This window comes from Hydra vulgaris, chromosome 06, assembly GCF_038396675.1.
Source record: "Hydra vulgaris chromosome 06, alternate assembly HydraT2T_AEP".
NCBI lineage: Eukaryota > Metazoa > Cnidaria > Hydrozoa > Anthoathecata > Hydridae > Hydra > Hydra vulgaris.
This window is the reverse complement of record NC_088925.1, coordinates 38,152,868-38,169,656: the sequence shown is the minus strand read 5'-3', so window position 1 is coordinate 38,169,656 and position 16,789 is coordinate 38,152,868. Positions and strand designations below refer to the sequence as shown.

General features: G+C 28.7%; 1 protein-coding gene across 1 annotated transcript in view; it reads left to right on the top strand.

Annotated features, from left to right (window-relative positions):
* The window catches only part of LOC100208430 (ATPase family AAA domain-containing protein 3), a 69,823-nt gene extending 57,324 nt beyond the window's left edge, over positions 1-12,499 (top strand). The window contains exons 13-19 of the mRNA XM_065800058.1: positions 1,871-1,996; positions 3,102-3,226; positions 3,348-3,399; positions 3,486-3,556; positions 3,750-3,923; positions 11,965-12,073; positions 12,283-12,499. Coding sequence (XP_065656130.1) covers positions 1,871-1,996; positions 3,102-3,226; positions 3,348-3,399; positions 3,486-3,556; positions 3,750-3,923; positions 11,965-12,073; positions 12,283-12,444 — 819 coding nt within the window. The 3' untranslated portion in view covers positions 12,445-12,499. The remainder of the gene's footprint in view (positions 1-1,870; positions 1,997-3,101; positions 3,227-3,347; positions 3,400-3,485; positions 3,557-3,749; positions 3,924-11,964; positions 12,074-12,282) is intronic.
* The last annotated feature ends 4,290 nt before the right edge of the window (positions 12,500-16,789 follow it).

Sequence of the window (16,789 nt, the reverse complement as noted above, 5' to 3'; positions counted from 1 at the left end):
TATTCTCAGGAGTTTAAAAATGTATGTAAAAAGCTTGGAAATGCTTTTTTACATACATTTTAAACACCTGAGATAGAAGATTTCAAGGAAATGAATATTTATTTACACATTCACAAGCATCAAAAGGTATTTTTTATGAAGTAAAGGATACCTACATGTATCCGTGTATTTCAAAACAAAGTGACAAGATGTGACAAGATGAAAAAAGAAAGGACACAGAAACTTATAAACAACTATAATAAGTGTCCAGAGTTTTTATTAATCAGTTATTAGGTTACCTCTTATATAGAATTCATATACAAAATAATAAAACTAATACTTGTGTTGGCAATAGATACCTTTGACACAGATAATTCCATAGCTTTGATGCATTCCTTTACACAAAGCAGGAAGCAAATGAGAAAATTAAGATACCTTTTTGCTTCAAAAGACATCTATTTCCCCAAACAACTAACAAATTACTTAAAGGAAGAAAAAATCTGTGTCTACAATTATGTTTTAAATGCAAAAGGTGTTTCTGTTCGATAGAAAGTATTTATAAGAATGGCAACTAATTCTGTTTTGAATATAATTAAAGATTACTTTGTTCCAGTTGATAGTGATGAGTTTTAAGGATGGCTGTGATAGAGCAGGGCAACAAGCATTAATGAAATTAAAAGAAATATTATAAGCAAATCAAAAATGTTTTATTATGGTCTTATTCTCCTGAAACAAATATGCTATCTCAGTGAGAAGAAACATCAATGCCTTACAAAAAACTAAGTAATGAAGACAGTATCACTCCTACTAAAACTGGAGATTTTGCCTGATAAAATGGACTGACTAAAAACCACAAACCAAATCTGATCAAAATTTTATTACACATTCATTTATAAATAGGGCTACATAGTTTTTAAAATGACTGTATCAGTGTCACATAGATTATAGACTCTGGGTTGAAGCAAATTCAATAGACAGGGTCATTACTATAATAAAAGGAAACATAGGATTGCGATTAGATATGTGTTGCAACTCTAATGAGAATGAAATATCTATAGACTGTCAATGTTCCAATATTCCATTGGTTGATGTGCCTTTGATAGGAACTGGGTAAAGTTACTTCTAACTTTATTGCCTATTATATCTTTGCTAATAAGTTTTACCCATTTGGTTTATAGGTCATTTTATGTAAAACATTTATATGGACAGGGTATATGAACAACAAAAGAGATTGAGTGTCATTTAGAGGCTTTATTAAATTTTAAAACAGTATTATTCTATAAAAGTAACCTGTAATTTAATAAACAATAGAACATCTAAATAATATTTTATAAATAAACTTAGTAACAGTTCTTAATTGGTTTAACATAAGCAATTATAATGTTATTAGTTTTATTACAATAAATCAAGTGTTTCAAATTTTTTATAAAATTAAAAAAAAAAAAAAACATGATTAAAAAAATGGTCATATTTTTTTGTATGCACTTACGTAAGGACATTCAGTAAAAAGCTATTTTTTTGTGAAAATCAAAAAAAGTGAGGAATTATTTGAGTGCATGCCACTTTGTGCCAGCACTAAAGCGCCTGTTAAATCAGAGATTTCTGGATATTCTTTTGGAGAAACTTGTTATTTATTAATAGAAATCTTGGAATAAAGTTGTACACATTCCACTCTGTACAAATACAATGAAAATAACAACTCATAATCCAATTTTTGTTTCTTTGTATTTTTTTGTTTAAATATATAATTTCTTTACTCTTATTCTATGATAGCATCAGGAAGGTAGGGGGAGGGGGGATGGGGGTTTGTGAATCAGATATTTTTATTATTCATATTTTTATTGTATCACACAGTGTATTATTTTAAGTAGTGTTCAATCAATATTTGTAGCCAAAATTAAATGAGCGTTTACATGAAATTGCACTCTCAACCGCCAACACACGAAGAAACCGTGGTATGTACAGAAATTTATTGCTTTATGGACCTCCTGGAACTGGTAAAACTATGTTTGCTAAGGTAATTTGTTTGTTTTACTTTTTTTTTATTTTTTCTAAAAGTAAAATAATTAAAAATTTATTAAATATAAATCAAAACAAAGTTAACATTATTATTACTCTCTTTAACTCAGTTCTTGTTTCCTCAATCTTTTTTACTGTTATTGGTTATTTCTAAAAAAATGCTGGGAAATTCAAAGATCTGTAGTCCTCTAATTTTTTCTGGTTTCTGGTGTCCAGTAGTTCTAAAAGTGTTAAATGGGTTATAATCTGCAATAAGAAAAAAGTTCAAGAGATCAAACAACTTAGAGTCTGTTGCTTCTTAGACTAGAGTCTTGGAGTCCATTATGTTATTTTACATAAGGTTTTAAAAATTATTGTTCCTTTTACCTATAAGTCCTCTATAAGCCCAAAAGTAGTCCATAAGCCTTTTTACATTTTTAGAGCTTCTGAATACCAAAACCCAGGAAGAAATAATCCTGAATTTTTTGGAATACTTAGTTTCTATTTGAAAAAAAAAATTTGTGTAGATCCTGTTGCAAACTACAGCAATAATCTGCCATTATATGTCAGTCCCAACCTTCTTGATAATGCTCTTCTAATGCTAAATATCCTGATGAAATCTTTTACCTAGCTCCACACTAAAATGACACAAAGGTTGTGAAAATTGGTCTAAATGTGAATGCAGGTAGTGGATTTTTATGCTCATGTTGCACCTTAGATCTTGCAAGTACGACACAATCCAAAGACTTCTTGTTAATTAGGAATTTACTATTCAACTAAAATATATGAGTTCCAAGCTTTAGCTTAGACTTCCGTTAGGAAAACTAGGAACTTCATAATTTGTGAATATCCTAGTTATAAACTTATCTGCCGAAACAAAAACTGTTGAAGAAAAGTTGTTTAAATATTTGATAAATTTGATTTGACTTTATAGTTTTTGTTTCTGCAGATTATATATATATATATATATATATATATATATATATATATATATATATATATATATATATATATATATATATATATATATATATATATATATATATATATATATATATATATGTATATTTATTTATTTATTTGTGTGTATTGCATGTATGATTGGTTTTTAAATATGTTTTCAGAGTTTAGCTTATCATTCTGGACTTGATTATGCAATACTTACTGGTGGAGATGTTGCTCCTATGGGAAGAGATGGTGTCACAGCAATGCACAAAGTATTTGATTGGGCTTCTACTTCACGAAGAGGGTTTATATCTTTTTTTTTTTGTTTATAGAAAATGTTTATGAAGTGTATACGTTTATTTACGTTTAGTGGAGTTTTTAGTTCATAATAATTATATGACAACTTGCTATAATCAAATTTTTAGTTTACTTTTGTTTGTGGATGAGGCAGATGCATTTTTACGAAGAAGAAGCACAGTTAGTTAATTTTTTCAGAATATGTATCAAAGTTCTTTTGGTCTCAGTTATAATACATATTATATATAATATTTTATTTTGTTTAGGAACACATCAGTGAGGACTTAAGAAGCACACTTAATGCTTTCTTATATAGAACCGGTGAATCTTCACGAAAGTGAGCAAGTTTTTTGATTCATTGTATTGTTTATTTGTCATAGTTATTTGTATTCTATTTCATTGCTGCAGTGAGTAGTACTTAATTGAAGCATTGCAAACTTGATTTTTTTTTATCTAACAGCTTAATGGTTTTTTAATTTAATTTTGTTTGTCTTCCAAAACATCAAGTATATTTACAATACTTTATTTAGATTCATGGTTGTTTTGGCAAGTAATCAACCAGATCAATTTGATTGGGCAATAAATAATCGAATAGATGAGCTGGTGGAGTTTAAGTTGCCTTCCTTTGAAGAAAGAGAAATGTTGGTGCGCAAATATTTTGAGGACTACATTTTAAATGCGGCTACACGAGGTTGGAGATCTAAGTAAGTTTTAATTTGTTTGTTTCTTGTTTTGTTTTATTTTTTTTTTTTTTTACATGCTTTGTATTTTCTAATTTGATCTTCTTCTTTTACATAATCTTGATCAAAAAACTGAATAGCAAGGCATTATTAAAATTAGGCTATTATCTAAAAAATTTAATTGCGGAGTTCATTTATGCTTTCTTATAATTTTTTTATTTGTATTAAATTTTTATTTTAATTTTTAATTTTTACTGGAAATGTTTTATTAGATTTGTTAAACATAAAAAATTTGATAAAATTTTGAAGAGGGCTATGGCTTTCTTGTTGTCCAATTGTAGCCCAAATATAGTTCCTACAAAAAAAGATAGTACAATCTAAGCTATTTCTATTAACTTAGTTTTGATAATGTAAGAGAAAATCTATATCATGTAACAACTTAAATTTTTTTTTTTTTAAACTATTTCACTTCAAATAAGGTTGCAAGCAACCACAATTAGATTATGAGTTTCTTGAAAACAAAGAATAATATTAAAGAGCAAGAAAACTGTTGATGGAAGTCTTAAAAGGTCAAAGATTGAATGTTTCATTAAAATGAGGGGAAGTTTTTAGAGCATGAAGAAATAGATACAGTAAAAACATGTCACTTTGCTAAATGATGAGTCAACTGAGAAGGAGTTTTAGTTGATGGAACTAGAGATAATCAAATAAAACTCCTTCTCAGTTGACTAAATAGAGATTTGTAGAGGTAGGTAATAAAATCAGGAGTAAGATAATGGGGAGCACAATAATAATAAGCAGCCTTAGCAGAAAACTTTGCATTGGGTTGTGTATATGGTTTCATTGAGAGGTCAGTAGTTGAATATAATCAAAAAAACATAAAGAAGAGGACATAATGAGAGGGTTGTCATTCATTAATATAGCAATGTCTACAATATTGTTATAGTTGTTTGCAGTAAATAATTGAGTTTAGTTGGAGTTGAAGTTCTTAAGCAACTCTAAGCCCCAAGTTGTTATAAAATTCAGATTTAAAATATGGACGCCTGTTCTAAGTCATTGAAAAGAGAAGGTTTTTTAATATGGGAGTATAAAGTTGAGTTGCCAGCAATATAGAGCCACGCAAGATTGTTAGGAAGATCATTAATGTACAAGAAAAAATACAGGATCATGGATAGTACCTTAGGGTACCTCAGAAGTTACTGGAAATGAAGAAGAGTGTTGGCCTTAAGGATAAATTTATTACTGCAGTTTGAAAGAAATGGTTTAATAATCTTAAAAAATTTTTTAGATGCACCATATAAAGCAAGCTTATGAAGAACACTAGCATGCTAAACTTTATCGAAAGTTAAATAAGTAGAGCAACAGCCCTTGTCTAGCATTTATTGTCTAACAGCCAAGCCTGCCTTTATCTAAAATATAATAGGATCATTCAGTCAGCATTTTACAAGTCAGATATAGAACAAGAAGATTGAAAACTATATCGGTTGTCGGAGAGTAAGTTATTAGACTCAAGATGAGAAATTTGTTGATTAAAGACTAAAAGCCTAGCTAATAATAGAGAGTAGACTAATTAGACACAATAGTTGGAGGGTTCAGAATGTTCTCCAGAGCTTTTAAAAAACTCTGAAACCACAGATGCTATTCTCCAGCAGATAGGAAAAAAACTATTTAATAAGTGCTTGAGTCAGCCTTTATTAAATAGTTTAAAGAGAATTGAAGAAAGTTCTAGAGGACACCTTAGTTAGAATGTGACAAAAATGTTGTCTGGACTCATGACTTAAAAATAAAATGTTTGATTTACCTTTTTTAATAAAACTGTTGAAGATTTCACAAAAGTTTCTTGAGCCTGACTTCTAAGATACACAATTTAGTAAACTGAGAGTAATGGAGCCTAATATCAGGCAGCACTTTATTACACAGATTTCTTAACCTAATAATTAGGTATTTGTTCTCAAGATTTGCTCTCTCAAAAAAGATGAAAAAAAAAGATTATGATTAGATATAGCAGCATAAGAAGGTGAAAACCATGGAGTAGAATGTCGCTGGGCTTAAGGACTGACAAGAATGAATAAAAGCTTCTATAACTGTCTGGATCCAGTAGACTTAATGTAATTTTTTGGTTTAGCTTTACTAAAAATCATTTTATAAAATCAGCTCAATAAAATTCATGCTTTTGCTATAAAGTGTTTCAGCAATTTGTTTAATTCTTTCACTGTGCTTTGCACAGGTTGGATACATTAAATCTATTATTTTGTGGTATGCGATTTTTTTTAATATTCATTATATCTTGACAGTGAGCAGTTGTGCATAACTGTAAAGGCTTCTAGATAAGAACTTATCGAATATACGTTCCATATCACACTGAAGCTTTTGTTGCAGTACTATAACATGATAAGATATATAAGAAAAATGTTAAAAGTAAAAGTAGTTATTAAGCAATAGAAAAATTTATTTCATACTTAGTTCTTAAAAGTAAGTTTAAGAAAGCTCGAAACTTTCTGTAAACTCTTAGATAAGCTTCTTCAGTGGATCACTAAATGTGGTTCACTAAAGTTGTCAGTCACAACTTAGTCAAATTTCTTCAATGTATCAATTTAAGGTAAGAGCTCTATCAGAATTATTGCAAAACTCTCACCATTCTTCAATATAGCTCAAAACATTTTTATCATATGTGATTACCTTTTAATATAACACTAAGACTATTAAACCATTGTTTTAAACCAGTAAGGTATAGTTAAAAATATAATTTACAAAACCCATGAGAACATAAAGTTATAGTTAAGGTATTATGCTTAACACTAGGTTCTCAGGGTCATTTTTTTTTTATAAAACAAACCTTTACATCATTCCGAATGAAAATAAATTACATCACCATACTGGTAGAAACAGCAATGAAATTACCAGGTTTCAGAATAGCCTTACCATCTCACCAGGAACAGTTTTACTTTAGACTGTAAGTTTTTTAAAGTTTTTTAGTTATGAATAAAGTTCATTTAAAGAGTAGTTATTTAAGTAACTTAAATACCAAAATTTTCAACAAATGTTATCGAGTTTGAAGCCGGAAGAGAATACATACAATTATAAAGTTGAAGCTTCTCAGTTAATACTGTAAAGTTGCAATGTGTTTTTTACATGTCTTCACAGTATGTCAATACTAAAGCAAAATCTATTCTAGAATAAGTTCCCATATCACTCCCATAAGTCACTCTGTGTTTGTTTTGGTTGAGCAGTTTTGCAATACCTTTGATTAAATATCCACTTTATATACTATTCTTAAAATTTATTGTTACCATTATAAGTCTATAATATTAAAAACCATATTTCCAAACCTGAATCTATGCTTACTCCATTTTCTTTCCTATATTACTTTCAATCTAAACTCCATTTTGCCTGAAGGTCTTTAAGAGAACATGAGGGTTGAATAATTGCAAACTATTGGCTTGTTAAACTCTGAAAATGGTATTTCTCTCTGTTTCATACTGATTTGACCTAAGTTCTGAGGAGTTTTCCACCTTTAACCAAGTACATATTTCTTTTACACTTAAGGCATAGTCCAACTGAACACTTCATTACCTTAATATTAAAGTAATTGTGAAAATAGTTTCCAAAAAGCTTTTCCAAATTTTCTGTACTGGTATACATTTATATAAGCTTAAATTTTAACTTTAAAAAGTTAGTTCAAAATAGTTTTTAATCTTTTTAAATTTACTTTTTTTTTTATTAGTACTTGTATAAGGATTATTACACAAAGGGATCTTTATATACACAAAAAAAAAAAAGAAAAAAAAAAATTGAAAAAATTGCAATGAACGAAAAAAATAACACGATATATAAAGATCTAAATTTGTAAAAACAAAATTTAAATTTTACAAAGATTTACAAGCACTCAAGTATTGCTAAAAGTTTACTAATTATGAAGTAACATAAACTAATTATAATGCTAGTGCCATAAATAAAGGATTACTCCATCAAATAATCCGATTTTTTTATTGAATTGTTTATTTTTATTTGAATCTAAATAAATATGTTCCTTGAATCCTTCAAAAAAAACTCGTGCTTTTTTTAATTCTTGAAAATTAATGAACTCTATAATTCCACACTTCTTAAATATGGCCACATCACTAAGCTACACTGATTAAAATTTAATAGATGCTTATGCTTTTTTACAGATAACTATTTAGACTTTGTTTTAATCCTCACATTCCTTGAGTTGAAATATGAAGTTTGATAATTTGCAGGTCCAAGAAAGTCATAAAATTAGAAAATTGAGATTCATTTAAGCAATAAAATCATATTTTTCATGTTCTAAATAATACAGAAAATCGACAATAAAATCAAGGCTATTTCCAGAAGTAAAGTCAACATGCTGTATTCTGTATTTATATCAAAATGAAGATTTTACAAATTTTCAATTTACAATTTGTTTGTTCTAATTATTATACATGTTATTTGCATCTATGGTAATATTATTTTCATTCTTTTCAACAAGAAAATCTACAAGATATATTTTCGAAAGCTTTATTTTTCTTTTATTCTTTTTTCCGAGTTTGTCATCGAATCTTTAGTTGTTCCTATTTTTTTAATTGCACCAGCTGGCAAACGTTCAAGGTAGCAAGAATCTGGTGAGAATAAATCCTAAAAACATTGTTTTATTGCACTTTTATATACATTTTCTTCTGAATTGGTATTTAGCTTTTTTGCATTTTATATTTTCTTTCCATATTTCGATCCCAAAATGCGAAAAGTTTATTAAAACTATTTTTAGAACCGCAACAGGTACCCTATTCTAAAATATACTTTTTTTTATTTAAATTGTTTTAAAAATAAATTGAAAAATTTTCATTTAATGAAAATTTTGTTGTAATAAAGTATTCTAAAATTTAATTTATTTAAGATTTAAAACAATAATATTTTGATTTTTTTTTTTCTTGCCCCTGATTTGAGTTTGGTGCCCCAAAAGTGTATTTTATGTTCCCAATATCTATAAAAAAAAAACATTTAGCAAAACATCCTTATTCTACAATTAGTACAAGTATATAAAAATTTTTGGTTTATAGCGTGTCTGTTAGTTGCTTAACTTGAACATGAAAATTTTATAGATCCAGCTCCTTTAAATATTTTTTGTAGAAATGTGCTATCCGCCGGATTTTAATTTTTACACTTTTGTGTACTTTAATAGTTTCTTATATAAACTCTATAAAATTTATTAGGGTGTTCCAATATTTTAAAAACATTATTTTTAAATATATATATGTATATATATATGTATATATATATATATATATATATATATATATATATATATATATATATATATATATATATATATATATATATATATATATATATATATATATATATATATATATATATATATACAGTATTGGACAAAACATTTGCAACCAACATCGAACAATGCTAAAAAGTGTTCCTAATTTTACATGTCTTAAAAACAAAACAAACTATACTACCACAGCAAACAGTTCAGGAGTCTGGAGTCATAGCATGCCATGACATGAGCAATCAGCTGACAGGTGACAGCACACAGGCAGAATTTCGTTGACAAGTGCCATTTTGCAGCGGACAAAACAAGTGCAACTTTTTTGGTTTGTTTCATTTTCTTAAGTCTGGTTCGTGTCAACGTCACGGAAGTTTTTTAATAATTAAAGGAAGTATCCAGAAGCATGCAGAAGCTTCCAGAAGTTTCCAGAAGAAGCATCTGGAAGCATCCAGTAGCATCCAGAAATATCCAGAAACATTCAGAAGCATCCAGACGCATCCAGAAGCTTCCAGAAGCATCGAAAAGAAGCATCTAGAATCTTCATGAACAGGTTCACACAGATTCATTTTACTATATAAGAAACATGTAAATCGACATGTAATTCAGTCAGTATATGGAAGTCAATCAGTCAGTATTATCAAGACAGTTTATCGAAGTGAGTTTTATCAAAGTGTTTTATGGAAGAACATCAATACAAGAAGTGAAATACAACAAGTGTTTCATTACATCAATACAGTCCACATCCAACCAAGGCGTTGTGTTCCACAGAGCATTATTGTATCATCACAAGGTAAATGTAACACGGTAAGCCTTGAGAAGCGTGATTATTTATTTTTATTATTTTTATGACTTCAAGTGCAAAAATGGCTCCCGAGAGCCTTGGATTGGAACTAAGAAATAAAATTATTGGCGATTACGTAAGTGGAATTTCACAAAAAAGTATTTGTGATAAATATCACGTGAAAAAATGGACCGTATCAAGACTATGTTCCAAATATCGTTCTACGGGGAAGTTGGCAGCAGATAATAAAGGTGGAAGACCGCGTTCCACCACTTCTAGAGAGGATTCTATGATCGTCAGATCCGTCAAGAAGGATCCCTGGATATCATCAGTCAAGATACAAAAGCAATTAGAGCTGCCTGTATCGGACCGAACAATCAAACGACATGCTGTTGAAGCCGGATTGTTTTCTCGACGCCCTGCAAAAAAACCGCTGATTTCACTAAAAACCCAGAAGAAAAGACTCCTGTTTGCTACATCTCATATTGACTGGAATGTGCAGAAACTGCGAACTATCCTGTTCAGGGATGAATCGAAGTTCAACATCATTGGGAGCGATGGCATTTGCCGTGTATGTCGACCGGCCGGAAAACGCCTCGATTTACGTTACTGCCATAAGACCGTGAAGCATGGTGGAGGCAACGTAATTGTCTGGGGGTATTTTTCTGCTAACGGTCTAGGTCCAATACATCGAAACGATGGAATAATGGACCGTTTCATGTATAAAAATATCCTGAAAGATGTTATGTTACCTCATGTTGAATGGATTATGCCAATAAGATGGGTTTTTCAGCAAGACAACGATCCGAAACACACTGCAAAAGTAGTCAATCAGTGGTTTCAAGACAACCACCTATCGATGATGGATTGGCCGCCTCAATCTCCGAATCTCAACCCTATCGAGAACCTGTGGGAGATCGTCAACCGCAAAATTAATCGTGAAGGTGTTCGTAATAAGGATTAACTGTTTGAACAAATCCAAAAGGCCTGGGCAGCGATTCCACAAAGTTTCATTGATCACCTGATCGAATATATGCCTCAAAGATGCAAGGCTGTGATCGACAACAAAGGATTCGCCACGAAATATTGATAGCGAAATACAGCTTCGTTAACATTTTGTCGAGTTGCACTTGTTTTGTCCAGAAAGAAATCTTTTTTTTATACTTTTGATTAATTTATTAATTTTCGTGTACAAATAATGAACTTTGTGATGAATAAAACTTGAAGAACTTTGTCTCTAAACAGTTACATAGTTATTTCTCTAAATTAAAAAAATGCATCACTTTTATATAAAGAAACTAAATTAGCATTATTTGGTTGCACTCGTTTTGTCCGATACTGTATATATATATATATATATATATATATATATATATATATATATATATATATATATATATATATATATATATATATATATATATATATATATATATATATATATATATATATAACCCCCCGGCAGCAGGCTGTTTCAGTATGACGTCAGACTGCTTACCTAAACTAGCTGTATAAAATATATATATATATATATACACATACATAGATATATATACATATATATATATATATATATATATATATATATATATATATATATATATATATATATATATATATATATATATATATATATATATATATATATATATATTTATGTGTGTGTGTGCATTCAAAATTCAAAAAAATCTTTTAAAAATTGTTTTCACTTCTCCCAAAAATTTCATAACAAGCGTTTATTTTTGAAAATAGCAATCGTTTGTTTGCAGAACCGTTCGGTGTTTGGAATAAATTCATATTATTTACAGTTATAACTTTGAAGTAGTTACATAAGCTACGCTATTTTATTTAAATTTAAAAAAAGCTATTTTTATTAAATTATTTTTTATAATTATTAATTAATTAATTTTATAATTATTAATTATAAAGGTCTTATTAATTATAAAGAAAGATATTTAAAGACTTAGGTCTATACAGTTTTTTGTTCTTCTTTTTTTTTTTAGTCGTATTAAAGTTGCTGACTTTGACTTCAGTGCAAAATGTCGACAGATAGCAGCAGATACTGAAGGTCTTTCCGGAAGAGAAATTGCTAAGCTTGGCGTGTCTTGGCAGGTATATATAAAATGAAACTATGAATTTAAAAAAAATAAGATTAAACATGTCAAACAGTTTCAGCAAATGGTAGGATGCTAGTCCTGAATAAGACTATCCCGATTTTCTATTTTATGTTATAAAATTTTTCTATTTTATGTTATAAATTTTATCTAAAAAATATGAAATCAAATAAATATAATCATATAAATATCAAAATCGTCTTTTAGGCAAGTACATATGCATCGGCTGATGGTATATTGACTGAGAGCATTCTAGATGCCAGGGTTCGCGAAATGATTGCTCAACACAAGAAAAAAGTGGAGTGGCTATATGAAGATTCAACTGAAAATAAATCATATCTAGAACCTCCTCGTACACGGACTACGTGATCCCCATAAAAATCATTAATCGATCAGTGTTTTAATAAATATTTTTATATTGCTATTTTATTTCATTTTATATATGATTTGTAGACGTTTCAATCGTCTATATAAAGATACTGTCTATATAAAGATAAGTGTCGCTCGTCTATATAGAAATAAAAAATTGTTTCGGTTGTCTATATAGAGATCGTTTAAATCGTCTATATACTAATTGTCTATATACAAGTTGTTTCTGTTGCCTGCTTTAAGTCATTACCCATACAAAATAGCAAAAAAGTTTAAAGATAAATAAGACATACTGAAGTTCAATTAAGACAAATATGAGAGAAACGATTTCTGTATTTTTTTTGTTTTTTTTTTTTTTTTTTTATATTGTTTTCGGATTTTTTTATATATAAATTAGATGAACTCTGTATTTAGCATCTGATTTGTCTGAGCAAGACGGTCGGCAGTTTATAACAATATCTAACAAATCTTATTTAAAGCAAATCTAAATCTAAGGGCGTTAGAATGAATCTAGATCTAAATCTCGTTATATTAAAATAAATAAAAATCGTACCGAATAAACTTGACAATAATAACAAAAACTGGTAAACAAAAATAAAATATGAAAACAATTATTATTTGTAAATGATAATAATTACACATAAGCTTTAAAAATTATTATTTTGTCTTCGTATGACTATTGTTTTAACTTGTTTAGTCATAAAACTTTAAGTTAAACTAAGCGTGCAACAACTATGTTGAAAAGAAGAAAAAGAATTTTTTTAAATTTTCATCCCAAAACTGTCGTTCTCTTTGCTGCAGTTCACTCTCTATCTACTGCAGAAGACTGTTATATAGCAGTCTTCAGTAAACACACAAAGAATTAAATTACCCAACAAAATATGTTGTTGATAAAAAGTTGTGTTTTTGTTAACTAATATGTGCTCAGTCATAAAACAACAGTTCACTCGCAAATAAAAGTTATAAGCAATTTCCTGATTGGTCATAACTTTGAAGATGAAAAGAGTGCCTACTTCTTAGCTATGGAATTGAATTCTCTTTGTCATTATTGACATTCAACTATTTATGTAAATTTTAGAGTTTTTATCTCTTAAAGACTGCTACTAGACAAACTTTGCTTTTAAAAAAAAAATCAAAAATTATTTGCACAAAAGAGATTTTATGTTTTGAGGTGTTGTTATTAAATTTTGCATATTTTATAATTTTTATTAAATTTGCCATTTTAAAATTAATAAAAATTTTTCATTTGCCTCTTGGATGCATCGGCGCAATACTTTAAAAGTTAACTTTAGTAAGCAAAAATAAAGTACTGGACAAAATTTTTGCGAATCTCACTGCTAATAAGCGCAATGAAAAGCTGATTTCTAAAACTTGGTTATTTTTTATGGCACACAAAAGAACTGTTTTTTTGTGTGTTTTTTTATTATGCTAAAAAGCTGCTTAAAAGTTTAAGTAGCGGATAGCTGAGATATGCACGGGGACATGCCATAGCTGAGAAGTATGCACGGGTTGTCAAATCACAGTTACATAAAGGCGAAATATAACATGAATTCAATTTTAAATATTATAGAACTATAGGTAATATTTAGAAAATTGAGTGACTTAACCTTTAGAAATTTAATGACTTTATATTTTACTTGAGTAAAGTAGAGTTTTGTCATTGTTAATAACGGAATCGTTTTGTCAGTAAGTATTTTGGTAAAAGGATCCACTTAACTGCTATTACTTTTAACTGCTATTACTTTTTTCCGAATATTGTGTGTTATTGTATTTCGAGTTTTTGTATGTTTCAAGTATTGTGTGTTAATTAACTTCTTGTGTGTTTTGAGTATTTGTGTTAATTAGCTTCTATTGCTTTTTTCGAGTATTGTGTGAAATTTAAACTTAAAATATTTTTTAAACATCAGCACCATAGTCCACCATCAGTACCATCTCGCGACGTTAGAATTATCTTGTTTTAAGTCCATGTTTTTGCAAACTGAGAAAATCGATGTCAAAGTTTGAGTTTGTTTGCTGCTAAGATAAAAAAAAATTATTTGGGAATTAAAGATTTTCTTTAGATTTATGATTGTTCCGTTGTTTATTTTTAAATAAAAAAAACTTATAAAAATTTCGCTAACGCCCATATTTTCCCACCCACTTTTGGAGATAGAACAAAATGACTTTGGTATTTTGTAAAATACAAAAATGTTATTTTGTTACATTTTATATATTAAATATATTAACTACATTTTTTAACAAAGACATGTTGAAAATTGATAAAATTTTGTTCTAGGTAGTCATTCTTCTTACTCAGTGCTGTTGCACCCCCACGCTCCTAAATTAGGGTTGGGAACTCTTTTTAAAGTAAAAGGAGTTTTTTTTTTTGTAATACCTGAAAATGGAATTTTTTAAAATTTATTTTGGAAGGGGCTCCGACCCACTAGCTATTGCACTGTTCTTACAAGTTTGTTTGATACCTGTTCGCGCCGGCTCTGAACAAGACTAAGACATCTAATTTAAAACAGAACACTTCGCTACATAATAAAAAAAGGGTAATATATAGCGTATAGGAAAGGGATGAAAAATATTTATCAAAGAAATAGCTTTTTTTAAATTTTCTATCAATTATTTAAGTCTTACAGATATTAACACAACAATTAAACTAATCTAATTACAAAAAACATGCAAGATGAACTTGATTTTATTTTTCGTATACCTGTGATTCTATTACAAGAGTTTAAGTGTTTATTAAAAACTATTATAAATAATAAGCTAAATAAGGAATTTTATCAAGATTTCTAAATAATAATAATAATTATATGTTTTATATATCAATACTAAATAAATAACAGAGAAAGTCATATATAAAATCACTTTATTAATGCTTTGTAAAATGCAATATCAACATCAGGCATGTATAAATACATGGAAATGATATCATTGGCTTTTTCAGCAGATAAAGACTGATAAGGAGCATGTAAGCAAGCTGCCATTGGTATATTTGTCTTTAATGGTTTTGTAATAATGCTTGATGCTGCTCGCTTGACAAACTTATTAATACGAGCTTGTGAATAATTGTCTGAAAATGAGGTTTTAAAAAAAACATGGTATGGCAGTCCATTTCGATAAACAAGATTTTTAACTTTTGTATAAGGCACTAACTTATAACTTGAAAAACCAGTAACAACTGAAAAATTCTTCACATCTATTAATTGCATTTGGTAAACAGAGAATTGTTTTTTACAGTTTACATTTTTAATAGCTCTTTCTAGTCCAAGCGGACTAAATATTTCTGCAACAGAGAGAGATTTTTCAATTTGACTATGAATGTTATCACACTCTTGAATGCTGGAGTGACCTGGCTCGCAGAAATTTTGCTCAATGACTTTGATTTGTGGGTATCGTATAATAAATTCACATAAAGCTGCTGACATGAAACTATTGTGGTACACATGAATCGAACCAAAGTATGAACTTATTTATGTCAAGGTCATCCATGATTTTCAGAAGCAGACATGTTACAGCACTGGCAAGATCATTTTCTCCACGACCAGCCATAGCTTCATGCCAAAGGACGCAATAACCTTTCTTGTTAAGCGAACAATGACCAGTTAAGTTATAATTTGAAAGTTTCCGTTTGTAATAAAAGTTTCCAACATTAGCCCGAGGCAAAATTAAAACATTTTGAAGATCAATACAAACAACTGCAGTTTTAGGATCAGCATTTTGACGATCTTTTTCACGCTCAGTTTTGGTATCATTCCTTGATGTTATGTGCTTATTATAACTATCTGTCTGCTCATTGCTTGCATTAACAATGTTGCAATATTCATAGCATGTGTCACATAAATCTTTCTTTGGTTTTTGAAATTCTATGTTGAACTCGTGATTGAAGATATAACGATACATATGTTCTTTTACTGGTATATAGTCATTTTCATCACAATATATTTTAAAAGATCATACAGTTTACCTATACTGAAATATAAGAAAAATGCAAACTGACGTTGCATTTTTCTTATATTTTGTTTCCAATTACTCGTATCAGCTTTACGCTAATTAAGTGAAAAAATACCTTCGTTTTGATTTAGAGCATGTTCCATTTTTTGGTCAATTTTTTTAGTTGCCATTTTGAAAATTACAATAACAACAAAATTATTTCGTACGAATATGTAATTGTAAATATATGATTGGTTGATCGGAGATAAAATAAGATAACATTTTCAAATTTGCTTATTTAGGAGATAGAACAATGCAATATGGCATGCAACACCGTATTAAAAGTTTTATATGTTTTCAATATAAATAAAATAGAAAAACATAGTGCAAAACTATTCAAAAACTATAAAAACTCGATTTTTTC